This window comes from Falco rusticolus, chromosome 3 (genome assembly GCF_015220075.1).
Source record: "Falco rusticolus isolate bFalRus1 chromosome 3, bFalRus1.pri, whole genome shotgun sequence".
Classification (NCBI taxonomy): domain Eukaryota; kingdom Metazoa; phylum Chordata; class Aves; order Falconiformes; family Falconidae; genus Falco; species Falco rusticolus.
The window spans coordinates 29,009,821-29,024,391 of NC_051189.1; the positions used below are offsets into that span (position 1 = coordinate 29,009,821).

General features: G+C 48.2%; 1 protein-coding gene and 1 non-coding gene across 3 annotated transcripts; both read left to right on the top strand.

Annotated features, from left to right (window-relative positions):
* Window positions 1-10,566: 10,566 nt before the first annotated feature.
* On the top strand, window positions 10,567-14,571 carry RPL30 (ribosomal protein L30). Of its 2 annotated transcripts, XM_037379851.1 has the most exons (5): window positions 10,567-10,701; window positions 10,791-10,841; window positions 11,745-11,890; window positions 13,037-13,167; window positions 14,404-14,571. In XM_037379851.1, exons 2-5 carry the CDS (start codon window positions 10,821-10,823, stop codon window positions 14,451-14,453), a joined length of 348 nt encoding a protein of 115 aa, XP_037235748.1. In that variant the 5' UTR covers window positions 10,567-10,701; window positions 10,791-10,820; the 3' UTR covers window positions 14,454-14,571. The 2 variants fall into 2 exon arrangements, with proteins under 2 accessions (XP_037235748.1, XP_037235747.1); XM_037379850.1 differs by lacking the exons at window positions 10,567-10,701; window positions 10,791-10,841 and having other exon boundaries at window positions 11,706-11,890.
* LOC119145689 lies at window positions 14,053-14,187 on the top strand. Its single transcript, XR_005103496.1, has one exon. It is a non-coding gene; the product is annotated as a small nucleolar RNA SNORA72 (small nucleolar RNA).

The following is a 14,571-nucleotide window of genomic DNA, read 5'->3' on the forward strand; positions in this document are numbered from 1 at the left end:
ACATGAAACAGCTACCAAATCAGATAACTGCAAGCAAGTCTTAAACTTAAGCTACTCTAAGTAGTGATTAAAAAAACCAACTGTGTATGCTCAGAGACCAGACACTTGATCTTTTCACACTTTTATTTTTTACCCCTTTAGACACTTCTCATGCCTTCACCTTGCCTGGTACCAGGTGAACAGGGAGCATTTAAGACCTACAGACAGAAATAAATGAGCCATGAAAACTAGCATGTTACACAGTTTTCAACTGGTATTACCAGTAAAAGAAACAATTCAAACCCATTATTACTAGGAATCTCCTGCCTTTCCTATAAACATTGGCCCTGTAACTGCCAGCTAGCCTCTCTTCATCGAGATGTTTTCTAGAGATTGGGTTATAAAATACCGCCACGCAACGCGAGAGCCACACCACTGGGAGCCCTGGAAGCATTCCTCTGCTCTCATCTGAAATGCAAAGAATTCTCTAATACGGAAAAAATAAATCTGCCCAGTAATCTGTTCAATACCTTTATTCCCAAGAAGAATGAACATCATGTGGCAGTCAACATTCCTAAGATGCCTTCTAGTTCTATTTCATTTTTTAAATTACAGGTTTTATTTTCCCTGCTGTAGACAATTTCAGCTGGAGAAATAATGACAAGCACAGTGAATTTAAGTGGACCATAGCTACAGTATTTTTTGCTTTGCCTTCTTTCTTTCCTTGTGGAAAAGACTCACATTTTTGCGAGTTACTCATCAATGGAAGGAAATTAAATACCTTTTTTCCCCTGTTAACACATTCAGAGAAGTTTCTTTCAAATTACCCTCTCATTATACTAAATTAGAAACTAACTAACATGTCTGGCCAGTAACTACCCAGTTAACGGAGATCTTTCAGCTGTAGTTACAAACCACTTTATCATTACCATGACATTAGTTTATGTATTTAGTACATTTCATAACCTATCCTAACATGGACAGAATTCCTAAAATGCTCAGAATAAATTACTTCAGTTGTTTCCCTGAGCTCTTCAGTGCTCCTGTGCAAACCTCTTTCAGCAGAGGATGGGAAGGCAGAGGAATTCGGTACACGGACCAGGTGAACAAGGCAGCAAGTACAGTATAAAGAGATTTCTGCTGGTGTTTTCAGTGGGGCTCCTCGGTTTGCAGCAATATGCTGGCTTCACTGCCACATAGAGAACGCCCACCCATGCAACCTGCCATCATCTCTGCGGTCACAAACCACACCACCGCCAGACAACACACGGAAACTAAACCCATACAGAAAGCACAGATGCTGCAGCCAGAGTAACAGCAACAGATGACACTTGTAACTCAAGAATACAGGAAAGAAATGTAGCACAATGAAATACAAACAACTTCTCTGTATTTATCTTCAACATCTATCTTTCTGGAAAGGCCACTATCTGTACCTGCAGCCTCAGGCTCTTCAAAGTGTTTCCAAACCTCCCTTCGAGCCAAGAGCTAAATACCACCAATATGGAAACAAAGTTTCATTGAACTTCCACTGAAGAGCAAGGATATTCTTATGAAACATCCTACAAATCCAAATGCCTTGCACCCACAACACCCAAAATTAATCCTCTATGACTTGAGCCAAACTGCAGTCACAGGAGCACTGCGGGTGCTGCAGCCTGGGCTGGGGTTGTAAGCAAAAGGATCGCTGGGTCTGCTATTGCTAGTTCGCTTTTTTTTTTTTAATTATTTTTTTTCGGAGCGGGGAACAAGGTATTATATAAAAGCAGCAGCCGCACGACCTGTCTGTAAAATACAATTTGAAAAAAAAAAAGAAAGTCTGCGGAGAGGCGCGGAAGCGACCAGCCCAGCCCTGCGCAAGCGGCAGCGGGTTGCGGGGCCACCGCCGACGCGGCGCAGCTCCCCCGACGGCGCGGGCACAGCGCAGAGCCGGGAGAAACCTGCCGGCCCCGGCCCCCCGCCGGGTTTGCGCGGACGCGGGGACGGGCCCCCCGCTGCTCCCCGCAATGCGCCCTCCTCCGCCAGCCCCGCGGGCAGCCCCCCGCCCGACCGCCCGCCCCGGCCCGCCCCGGCCCGGCCCGGCTCGGCTCACCCCGCGGCGGCGGCCCGGCGGCCGCGGCGGCTCCGGGGGGCGGCTCCGGGGCGCGGCTGCGGGCGCTGCTGGAGCAGCCCATGGCGGGGCGCGGCGGCCGGCGCTGCAGCCGCTGCCCGACTGGCCGGCCCGGGGCGGGGTGAGGAGGGGCCGGAGCTGCCGCCGAGCGGCGGAGCCGGGGGGGCGCAGGGGTGGGCCTGGCGATGGGGACCGACGCCCCCCCGCCGGCGGGGGACAGCCGTCCGGGCGCGCCGCTGTGCCGCGTGCGGAGCCGCAAGGTCTGCGGTGGCCGCGCGTTAACCTGTTGCGTGTGCCCGTCGGGAAGACCCACGAGCAAACATCCAGCCAGGTCAGCGTGGCGCAGGGGGAGAGCCAGCGGGCGGGAGGGTCCAGGCGCGCGGCAGGGGTATCAGGCGGGTTTGGAGCCAGGCTGATGTGTGAGGGTCCACGGAGGTGGCTGTGTTGTGAACCCGCGGCCGAGGCTGCGGGCTTCCTGCGGGGAACTGCAGAGGAGCAGCAGGTCTGGGCTACCTGCACGTAGGGCCTGCCTGGTACCTGTAGGCATTTGTAGTGTCCCAGGGGTGTGTGCCTGTCCCCACATGGGGCGGGGGGCTCAGCCCCGTTACTGGCCCTCCCTGCAAATGGCAACAGCAGCAGATACACCGGTGGGACTGGGATGGTGAGACCCTGGGGTCACAGCAGCTGGGAGGCCAGAAGATATCCCTGGGTTGCAGAGTCCTCTGGAGTCAGCAGTCACCGGTAACAAGCTTACCGTTGGCCTTAAAGGTAAAATCCAGATAACAGGATTTTTATATTTGCATATAGTCAAATCAGCAGATGTCCAGAGAAGTCCAGGTAGCTTAGAAACTTTCCAAAGGGTAGGAGTGAAGAATGTTGCCATACATTTGCTTGCATAAACAGGTCCAGTGCATTTTATTTATTGCACGCAAGACATGTTTCATTATGTCCTTCACATTTAGAGCAATCACCCATTCTTCTAAACAAACATTTTTTATCCATCCAGAAACTTACCCAAATTGTGTTGCCTTTGGACAATTGTCCAGGGTTTGTTGATGTCCTGCAGCCAAGGTGGAGCAGTAGCAATAAGTCCAGCCAAGGCTGCAGGACATACGGAAATCCTGGATATGCTGTATACCGTATGGTATGTGTGCTATCACTGTAGCACAAGCATCAAGCTCTGGTACACCTGGAAAAGACTGATACAGATAGGTATGTACTGTATGGATGCAAGGTGACCCTGGAGCCGTCAGACTCACTGTGTGCGCAGCGCTCACCGGGTGCACCCGTGTCACTGGGGAATCAGCTGGCAAACATACACCACATTAAGCCTAAACACATTAACATCTTCCTCGGCTCGAATTCATTTGTAGGACACTTTAAAAACAGTAGAAAAAAACATAGGCTGTGTAGGTTTCACTGTGGCTATATTTAAGATTTCTACCAGACACTAGACAGTGAAATGCTGGTAAATTTAGCATTAGCAAAGCATGCTGCTTTGCACAAAAGCACGAGTGCAATAAAGAGCTTAGCAACTTAATTTCAGAAATATGTTCATGCTGCTGGCGTGAAATCCTGACAGTGCTGTGGGTGGCATCTGGGTTGGCTCCCTCCACAGCACCTGTGGGGTCCCTGCACAGCACAGATGTGGGTACCTCTGTGTCAGAGGTGGATGTGTGTGTGAAGACACCCCGGCATCCACCTGCTGCCTACCAACTGGGATGGGCTCCGCTGCCACAGGTCAGAAAGCAGAAGCATCTGTGCTTGCGTAGGAGTCTTGACAGCGGAGCAAGCTGCCTGCAGACAGCATGTATGCAAGGGAGGGATGGCAAACACAACTGATATCCCACCTTTCTTCTGTGATGTCCTTTCAAAGAGCAAAGCAAGGAGGCCAGGCCACCAGGACAGACTCATTGAACGTTGGGCACTGAAGAAAATAGAAAAGGAAAGCTACATTCAGTTTTTCCTCTTGCCTGCAGAGCTTTGTACCTGCTTCCCTCCGTGTCCTAACCAAAGGGTAAGTTGTGCAGAGTGCACCTACCATCCGTCTTCCTGAAACAGCGGAGAAAGGAATTTAAGATTTATGAGGCCAGAGAGGGAACATGTGTGGGCATGCATCGCATCGGCAGCCAAGGGTGCTCAGTGGGGGGCACAGGGGCAGGGCTGCTCGGTACTTCACATTCTTTAAACAGGTCTTGGCTAAGGTACAGAAATAGGAATGAGAACCCGAGGGCCGTTCGGCAGGTGACTGCTGAAATCACTAAATAACAATTTCATCGTCATCTCCCCTCCTCCCACGGGTAAAGAAGTTGCATCTTTCCAGCAGGAAGGCGGGGTAGAACGGAGCCAGTGCTGGAGCTGGAGGCAGGCAGGGCCATGGCAGGGCAGGGCTGCAGCTCAGTGTATCAGCTGTATTGCCACGTACCGGGTCAGGCTTGGACAACTCGTGCCCTCTGCAGATCATTCAGCACAAACACGTTCCTGAGGGATGACACGCTGCTCTGCAGCTGCGTCTGTGCCACTGTTCTACCTTGCTGGGAGCACCAGGATGCCCACCCCTCCACCAAAAGCGGTAACTCCCATGGGTTTACCATGGGGCGGGTTACACATGCCGATCAAGAGTTCATTGTGCAAACACGGACTGGTGTGTGCTTCTTTCTTCAAGCCTCTGTACGTCCAAGCAAACACCACTGAGGCCAAGACAGGGCTGGGGCTGATGCCAGTAGGCTCACGCTTTTTATTTCTACTTTCTAGATAATATGTGTCATTGTTTTAGCATGCTAACCTTTTGGCCAGCATCAGTGGTAGTGACACACACTTTCCAGTGAACAGTCAGGATGAGGAGCTTTGGAAGTAGGAGTCTCAGGGTTGGGGAAGTGAGACATAAATGTGGGACTGAGCATGAGATGAGGTTCCTGGGTGGGTTGCTGGTGGCATGAGAAGGCAGGGGCAGGGAGTGAGAGGGTGTGGGAGCAGGGACTGTGGCAGCGGCACGCACAAGCTATGCCCCATGCTTGCACAGAGTCCCAAAGAAATGACTGCAAGTGATCCAGCAGCGGTAGCTTGATGTTGGCAGAGGGAAATCCTTGGTAGCCTTCCCGTCCCTTCCGCTGGGCAGGGCACCTCTCCACAGCCTCCCTGCCTTCTCTAACCTTAACCACACTGGTACTGCCCCAAATGAAGGCAGTACCAAAGTAGCTAAAAATAACCTTTAACAACAAACAAACTAAACAGTCACCTTGGAATTAGTTGTTTTTATAAAGCAAAACTATTCTATTCAGGAATATAAACTGGGAAATTAAAAGCAAATTAAATTTGAAGTGTTCAGGGATAGCTCTGTCTCCAGAAGTAAAGCAACAAATGCCTACGTCCCCTTATACGCAAGCAGAAATACACTTCCAAAAGCAAACTTCATAAAGATTTCTGTAAGGTCATGGCAATTTTTAAGTTCCCCAGGCCAGTACTACATGTTCAAACTTATTTCACTCATTCCACAGCTCGCTAGCTGTTAATAATGTTGAATATTTTATATATGATTCCTACTGCAGCTGTTGAATTTATATCTACTTTCTGATAGACCCAAATCCAGTAAACTTTTCAAAACATTATATTAATCAAGAGTTTTCTTTTTTAAAACTGTGAATCCTTTTCTCAAGTCTTTAGGTATTCTGTACTGAAAGACCAGTACTGACCAGGCAATAAAACACTCTAACTTGTTTATTGTGACAGATAATTCAGGCCCAACGTTCCACTGATGCAAATTTGTGTAGTTCCATTGAAGGCTGCTCCGTGATGCTGATTTACGAACTGCAGAGAACTGCCTTCTGGAACTGCTGGGTTTGTTTTGCCTGGGATGGCAATGACTTTGGAACTTAGCTCCTTGTAATTTCCTGGAAAGGAGGGAACCCAAAGATCTTCTCATCTGACCAATTACTATCGTTAGAAATCTGCATCTGTTAATTTCTGCACAATTTGGCTTTTAGAAGATACACCATACTGTTGTACCGGCATGATATTTAAGCTGGCTACACATATAGGTCTACAAATGTATGTATTTACGTATGTATATATTTATATATGTGCATACATACATACCCCTTAGCATCCTTTTACTGGCTGAAAATACATCCAAGGTGTGCAGATACCCAGGTATTCATGATAGACAGTATTTAACCTCAAGATTTCCCCACTCCCTAATGAGATAACCTTTCTGTGTCTGGCCCAGTTTCCTCTACAGCTCTTTTCTTTCCTTCTTTCCTTTCTCACAGTAAGGTCGCTGGAAGAGCGGCCTAGCAGGGGTTTGCATCTGGATCCAGCAGGCCTGCGCGTTACTGGGATTCCAAATTCTCAGTTATCTGAAACAAAATGCTGCATGTGTCTGCCTGCCAATACAGGGGATGGTTCGGGGTGTGACCCTGTGAAAATCGGATGAACATGTTTGCATTTGCCGTAAAAGTGACGCTTATCAGAGAACACAGCCTGTCACTTTTAATAGCCCTGACAAGTGCAAAAGAGAAACCAATGGCTGCAGGTGTTCACACAACGCTGTGTAATTGTGCAGAGATTTTGATGGGACTAAAAACATAAGAAAGGACTGGATTTTTGCATATTTTCATCCTATCAAATAGTATGCTTTGGTCATATTGGTAAAATAAAGATGTAGCCTAGCTTTTCAAAAGATAAGTCTTCTTTTTTTGAACTGAATATTGTCTTTCAGGGTTAGTGTGTGACCTTTGGCACCGGAAGGATAGCTAAAAGTATGCTGCCTCCCCCTTGCAGTGGCTTTAGCAGAGGTTAAAACTTGAAAGCCCCCCCTCCATCACATCACACACATTTCCTGGTTCTTTGCCAGTAACGGGTCAGCACCTGTTATTGTGTCAGGCACCCAGAAGCTCTGACAAGGAGCAAGTCCTGAGCTTTTTGCTCAGGATCACTGCCTGCTGATGCTCAGGGAAGGAGTGTAAGCAGCGGTACAGCTTCAGATGTTCTTCTGCGTCCCTGGCTGCCAGGATGATCCCCACTTTCTCTCAGGGTCAGCAGTGCTGCCACTTCAGCTTTATAAAGATCTCAGAAGTTCAGATAATTTAACAGGCTCTAGGATGTCCATGTACTGCTCGTTGTCTAGGCTTCAGTATTATTTTTTCTCTTTGTCTTCGTCCCAACCTTTTCTCTCAGTTAACTATACACAGCACCTACAACAGCACATGTAACTAACACACACACCTTTTCCCTTAATGCCTCATTTTACTGTCATCGGATTACATGTCATTTTTCAATGAACAATGCGACCACCCCACTGACAAGCTGACAGTATTATTACCATTGCGTTTGAGGGGGTAACATTTGGGTTCCATAACGTGGATAAAAAGTTGCTTTGGGATTTCTCTGCAGAAACACGGGTGCCTGTGCTGCATAGACGGGCCCGCACCTGCAGCAAGCCCAGCGCTTACTCCTTCCAGCCGAACTGCTGCAAGAGACCCCACAGGTGATCCTAGCCAGCCCCAGCTGCCGAGGAAAATGTATGAACGTGCTTGTCCATCCTCAGGTACAAGTATACCCGGCCACCATGGCCTGGACTGTTCTTTGCAGATACGCTGTCATTGGTGCCAGTGCTGCTGCGGGAGGTCCCTGCCTTGTGCTTTCGTCTCATCCTCCAGGGCCACACATTTCCACCCCCAGCAGGACATCCCACTGGCTCTGTCAGTGCTGCCACAGGATGCCAAACAAAGCACTGGCTTGACTTAAGAACAGCTCTGTGGGGAAAAAAAAAGGCTCAGGGTGGGAACTCCTTTGGCTGCCATCTTTACCAAAGTCAATGTATCATGAAGTTATGGCCCCAGCTAAAGGGCGGCCATTAGACTGTTACTCCAGTCACTCACAAATCTGTGATTGCATGTCCAGACTCAAAGAAAATAAGGCTTCTTTATGGTCTTAAGATATTTTCCATCTGCTAGATCACTTAGAATTTCTCAGATACACTGAGTTGGTTTCACTTATCTCTAGGTTCAAAATGATAACGTTGTTCTCCAGGTTTTGGGGATAGGTCAATGCTCCACCAGTGATGTTTCTTGCAGTGCTCTCACTCTCCTAATTCATACCTCTCACTTGTGCTTTCTTACACCACCTTATCAGCATTTTAAGGGGGAAAGGCGGTGAGAGATGTCTTTCAAGACTACTGCTCTCCACATTTGAATGAAATTATCTCCCTCTCTGCTGGAAACCCTGCCCCTGCCCTCTCACTAGGCAAAAGCAGAGTAAGGCCAGGGTGGGAGAAGCAGGAAGGGAGGAGGAGCGCCCTGCTTGCCCTGCGTGCATGCTCATCTTCACTGCCAAACTGAGCACCAGACGCAGAGCCCCTGAGCCAAAGCAATACCGAACTCAGCCCATGAAGGATTTGACCTCCCCAGCTGAATGTGGCCAGTGGGGCAGGCAGGAGGGCTGGATGTGGCCACGGGGCCTGCTGTTAGTGCTGGGAGAAGGCAGTGCTGCTTTTGCTGACGTTGCCAGCTGCTTCCTGGATCTCTTGTTTGTTGGAGATGGAGAAGCTGTCTGATGGGAGGAATAACAGCAATGCACCCGAGTATGGGACGTGGAGAGGACATGGAACAAGAGAAAAAATGAGATGCAGAATGAAGTTTACTTTTTAGTTGCCAAAGAAAATAAAAGTTTGAAGTATACTTCAAAACTGATTTATTTATACCCTGTAAAAGGCTGAAAATTATTTTGTTTCAGTAAGTGACGTTGGGCTATAGAGACACATAAAAATGTAACATATATTATTATTTATATACTATATATAATATTTTTATGTGCTTAATCTAGAAATTATTCCCAGAGGACTTTACAAATAGAGATGAAGCAATGCCTGAGTTTCACCTGGCATAGTCAATCTCCACTTAAGTTTGGTGGTATTTTTTTCTAACAATCTTTATCTCAGTGTTAGCAGCTTAGGTCTTAATCTAGGTGCTTAAAATGATCTGTCAAAACCTAAGGTTGCTACTTAGTGTCTACACATAAAAAAATGGTTGGGATGACGATGTGGATTTTGACTAAAGGCTGCATGTCACTGAGAGGGTTATTCTGTCGTAAATATTTTGGTAATGTGTATGATCATATACCAGAGAAAAGTTAGCATGGAGGTAGCCACACCGGTTGAAATGCATAATAGTATATTGCTATAAATTATTTCCCTTATTTGAAATAAACTCTATTAATATAAGAACACTAGAATAACTGAATACAACATGTTTTGGCTTGGCTTTTGAGTTTGTTGATGCGCATTGTATATCGGCAAAGGCACCAGACTTCCTAAAGCAAACAAGCACAATGCTCTTCCAGGCTTGTGCTAACCCAGGCAAGTCCAGAAAACTTTTACACTAGCTTTGCAATTTCGTAAGAAAATGTATACACTGGGGTGCCTTTCTGGTGTGGTGTGTCCTAAGAGCATGCTGTCATACCAGCAGAAGACTTTCTGTCCTGTGGGTGGATGCCCAGGCCTCCTCCTGGTGGGGTGTCACAGGGGAACCCCCTAAACTCACACCCTGAACACCCACATTGCTTGTCCCCGCAATGCCCAGGCAGGCACCAGCCGAACTTGCACTCGCTGCTCATCCCTGCACCAGCCTGGGGCGTCTGTCCTAGACTGGACACCACCCTGGGATCTATCACAACTGTTCTTTGCCTGAAACGGAGAAGAACCTCACGTCGTAGCCACGTTCATAGCTAGTGCTTGCGTGTTCAGCAAGCTAATGATGGTTTCCAGAGCCCACGGGGGTGCACAGCGACTCCAGCACAGCGGAGGACAGAGCTGCTCTCAGGGGGCCAAGGCCATCGCACAGCCAGGTGGGTGAAGCACCACTGCCCCTGCCAAACCCAGGAGCTTTACTGAGGGCACCCAAAGCTGAACCCGCTAACGCAGGCAGCCTCAGTTCCCAGAGCTATTCCTAAGGTCAGTGGCACATTTACTGCTTGAAATCCAGGTGCTGGCTCAGTGTGGCGCAGTATCTCATGGGGACAGGTTGTTTATGGCCGCCGGGCAGCAGCAGGGCCTGGCAGACACCCTCGGGCCTGGCGCAAGGAGGGCGCCGCTGCTCCGCAGGGCACCGGGGTGCTCAGCACTCGCAGCAGGGAAGCGCGGAGCCACACCAGCACCGGCGTATACGGGCCCAGCGGCCTGTGGTGCCAGAGGGATTTATTTTCCCCGCACCGCGGCCCTCCACATCGGCCCTGTGGCAGAAGTGACAGTCCCCACAGGGCGCGGGAGGCTCAGGCGGGCTTCCTTGATCAGGGCCTGAAGTCTCCCGCAGGGCTGCGACAGGTAAAAGAGCGCGGAGGCCGCCACGTGCCGCCCGGTGTGGGAGGGCCGCGGGGCTGGGGAGGAGGACGCCGGCGCGCGCCGAGGCAGGCCCCGCCCGCGGAGCGCCGCTGAGGCGCTGGCCCCGCCCCCGGCCGGCCCGGCCGCGCGTGGTTTGGCGCAGGCGCACTAGCAGCTGGAGGGAGGGGCCGGGGCGGCCGCGCGCGGCTCTCGCGAGAGCTGCCGCGCGGGGATCCGCGATGTGTTGTGGGAGCTCGGCCCTTTCTGGCTGCCCGGCCATCTTGGCGGCGCGTCTCCGGTGAGTGGGGCTGGGCCGGGGCGGCGCGGGCGGGCGCGGGGGGCCGCCGCCGGGTGTTCACCCCTCCCGCCGTTCCCCCTCTGTTCCAGGAACCGCCCGACCCGGCGCGAGGCAGCAACATGGTGGCCGCCAAGAAGACGGTGAGTGGGAGCGGGCTGCGGCGGGCTCACGTGGCGGCGGCCCGGCCTCGGCCGGCGGCTGGCGCGGAGCGGGGCGGTGAGGCGGAGCGGAGCGGCGGAGCGGGCTGGGGTGGGGGGCGGGGCCGGCGCGGGGCCCTGGCCGCAGCTGGAGGCGCCTGTCGCGGCCCTCAGAGCTCGGGCCGTGCCCTGCGGCCTTCTCCCAGCGGCTGCTCTGCCCTCGGCGCCTTGCTGAGTGCCGTGCCGGGCTGCTGGCAGGGCCCCGGGGCGGGCTGGAGGGAGGGGGGAGCCGGCGCGATGGAGCTCGCTTGGCCTTTGCCTTTCCTGCGATGTGCCTGCCTTCTGCTTAGAGCCACTGCCAAGTATGAGTTTCTTGTTAGGTGGCGTGGTGCATCGTCGGAAATGGAGTTACCTGCTGTCGTGAGCACTGCGCGCTCCTGCCGGGGTGTCAGCTCGTGTTGCATGTGTTCGCTTGTTTCTGCTAACCTGTGTAACAGCCTTGGCGCGCCCCCTAGAAAGAGACATACGCTAAACGTGGCGTAGATTTGCAAGGCAGAAGTAGCATTTACTTGGGACTTGCCTAAGTGAGCCTGTCAAGGCCTGTCAGATACATCTGGATGTTACTGATTAACGTGGGTAGCAGCAACGACGTTTTAAGATGTATTTTCATCTTGTAAGATACGTGGTTAAGAGGTATTTTTATGAAATTGGGAAAACATAGCATCAGCAACCCCCCTAGCCAAAAGTTTTCGCATACAGTAGGCTGGCCTTTATTCTGCGTGGCCAGTTATGGGGAAGTTATTAAAAGATTGCTTGTATTTGGGATGTCTTCATTTTATTATGTTCCCCACTATTTTGCAAAATGTAAAGTAACATAAAATAATGCTTTTCCACATCTTTTTTCAGAAAAAGTCCCTAGAGTCCATAAACTCTAGGCTTCAGCTGGTTATGAAAAGTGGTAAATATGTGCTAGGATACAAACAGACTCTGAAAATGATTCGGCAGGGCAAAGCCAAGCTGGTCATCCTAGCCAACAACTGTCCTGCTTTGAGGTAAGCAAATGTATGAAAAAACCAACCATCTTTAAAACTAGGACAGGTTCTTTGTACAAATACACTGTGTACTTCGTGTTATTTGCTGCAGCGAGTTATTAATGCAGAGTACTTTGCTGGCATGTTCCAGAGTGCTATGAAGTAAAAGCATTGGGCTGTTTGGTCTGTAATGATTCCAGGTCTGAATGTGTTGAAATGCTTCCCAGCATTTTTCTAGCTTACTAATTCAAAGAGCTTGCACTAGCAAAGATACTGGAAGCTTTTCATACAGTGATACCATTTGTTGAAAGTATAATGGGGCAGAATTCCTGTGTTTTTCCAAAGTAATATATTGGAAAATAATGTTACATGTAGAAAAACTGGTAGTTGACACTGATTTAAAACATTTGAAGCAGACAAAATTTGCTGTCCAACTAAGTTATAAATTTAGGTTCCTGGCCAGTGAAATTGCTTTTTGGGAACAAAATCTTTACAAATTTCCTGACATTTTTGGGCCCTTTTTGTTATCAAGGGATATTGGCAGATTCAAGAAATGGTAAAAGCATAAAAAATGCATTAAAAAAAAAAAAAAGAGAAATGGCAGGACTGTTAGAGAAGGTAGAATGTTAGTGGGGATCCCAGAAGTGTTTGAAGAGCAGTATTGACCACTAGAATCTCCTGGTGGAAGTCAGAAGAGAAAGGAATATAGATTGACCCTTCTTTTTTTTTTTTTTTTTTTTTTTTTTTTTTGTTAAAGAAAAATGAAAAATGGTTTCTTTCACGGCTAGTGGCAGCCTGATCTCTCCTCAGCATCTGGCCACCAGGTGTCATGACACATTAATAAAGGTCACCATTTATGCACTTTGATGTAGCTCCTACAACCCTTTGGAAGTCTGGAAGTCCTGAATCCCCTGCTTTGCTGTAGAAATAAGCATGCGTAGGAGCAACCTCAGTGGTTTGCACTCCAGAAGTGCAAACTCGGCATGCTTATGGTTCGGGAACCCTTCTATCCAGAACACAGTAGTGATTTTGTGTAGTAAGGAACAGGTGTGTTTTTCTGGATGGGAGGGAGAACTGTAAGATTTAAGTGTGATTGGAGTTAAAGCTGCTCTTGCTGTATTACAGTCAGTCACGTTAGTACTGTAACACCCTGGTTTTGAATTTCAGAAAATCAGAGATTGAGTACTACGCTATGCTTGCCAAGACTGGTGTCCATCACTATAGCGGCAACAACATTGAGTTGGGCACAGCGTGCGGAAAGTACTACAGAGTGTGCACACTGGCTATTATTGACCCAGGTATGTGTGTCTCACAGTACAGTGACCAAATGGATATGTGTCAGTGGTTCCTCTGTTCAGCTGTGAGTAGCAGCACTGAGCCAGTAACGTGCAGGAGTGATTACACACTTTGTCCTTTTCTGTCAGGTTTAACTTAATTATAGGTGACCAAGATCCTGTTGTTCTTTTGTGAGTTCTGAGTTCTTAGAACCTGGAGTTACTGCTGCATATGTTAGCACTTAGCTCCTTTTACTGCTAAACCCTGTGAGCATGTATTTTTTTCTACCTGTTGGTCTGTAATGAGGTTTCAGTGGCTGGGAAGCAACTTCATGGTACGTGTTTCTGTGCCCATCAGCTAGAATATGAGCCTTGTGCAACATGCTGTTTACGTCAACCTTGTCTGACTGTTCTTAATCTTATGTGAGTTATCCTTCCTGGAATGATAATGTACAAATGTTATGCTTCCTCGAATGATAATGTACAAAAATAACCTATATGCGGATACTAATCCAGTGTTAAATTGTATTAAACATTTTCTTCTTAAACTACACCTGTTTATAATTACTAGGGTTTGGTAGCACTCTTCTGTGCCAGAGAGTTGCTCAAGTTCCTCATCTAGACTGCTAATTAGGTGACTTCTCATTCTCTTTCAAGAATCTTTTAAGAATCAGTCTTTTGTTCTGTTGACCAAAATGCATACACATGGATTTAATGATTTCTGTAATAACTTTCACCTAATGTTTCCCCAAGTCACATCAGTTTGAATTTGCTGTTTCTTCAGAAAATATTACTTAGCTTGCTTTTATTCAAATGCTAGCTGTAAACTTATGTTTTGAAAATTTTACTTTTAACTTTGATTTTGGGTGGGGAAGGAACTGCAAGTCAATCTTTTTGTTCTGTAACATAATGCGAATATTCTCGCTGTCCTGATATTTTCGTGATCAGGGGAGGCTAGACATTCGCTATATTAAAACTACGCATTGTGTCCTCCAGGACTAGATTGTTGCTCTAGTACTGGCTTTGTTAATGCTAGTGACAGATATATAATCACTGTACAAATACTTTGTATGGATTAGCAAAATACAGTTGCAAGTATTTTTTTACTGAGCCATCAAAATTACTTGGCTTTTTTCCTCTTTTTGTATTGCTTTCAATTTCTTTTCTATTTATAGAATCAGTGTGTTGGGGTTTGGTTTTTTGAAAACATCTTTCTGTGGGTCTTCTTGCAACAATATGGGTTTTTTGTTTACTTTACAGGTGACTCTGACATCATTAGAAGCATGCCAGAACAAACCAGTGAGAAGTAAATGCTGTAAAGGTGTTATTTCTACAATAAAACTGGTTACAGATCTGTTTTAAGAAAAATTTGTATTATACCTTTGCTGGTTTTAGGGAACAAACTATATAAATGAAGATTCATTACCA

What these genes read in the sequence shown, in the direction of transcription:
- RPL30 (XM_037379850.1), top strand. Translation starts at nt 11,721, where the DNA reads ATGCTTTTCCACATCTTTTTTCAGAAAAAGTCCCTAGAGTCCATAAAC. An exon ending in AACAACTGTCCTGCTTTGAG is followed by an intron (nt 11,891 to 13,036) that starts GTAAGCAAATGT and finishes TTTGAATTTCAG; the next exon opens with AAAATCAGAGATTGAGTACT. An exon ending in ACTGGCTATTATTGACCCAG is followed by an intron (nt 13,168 to 14,403) that starts GTATGTGTGTCT and finishes TTTACTTTACAG; the next exon opens with GTGACTCTGACATCATTAGA.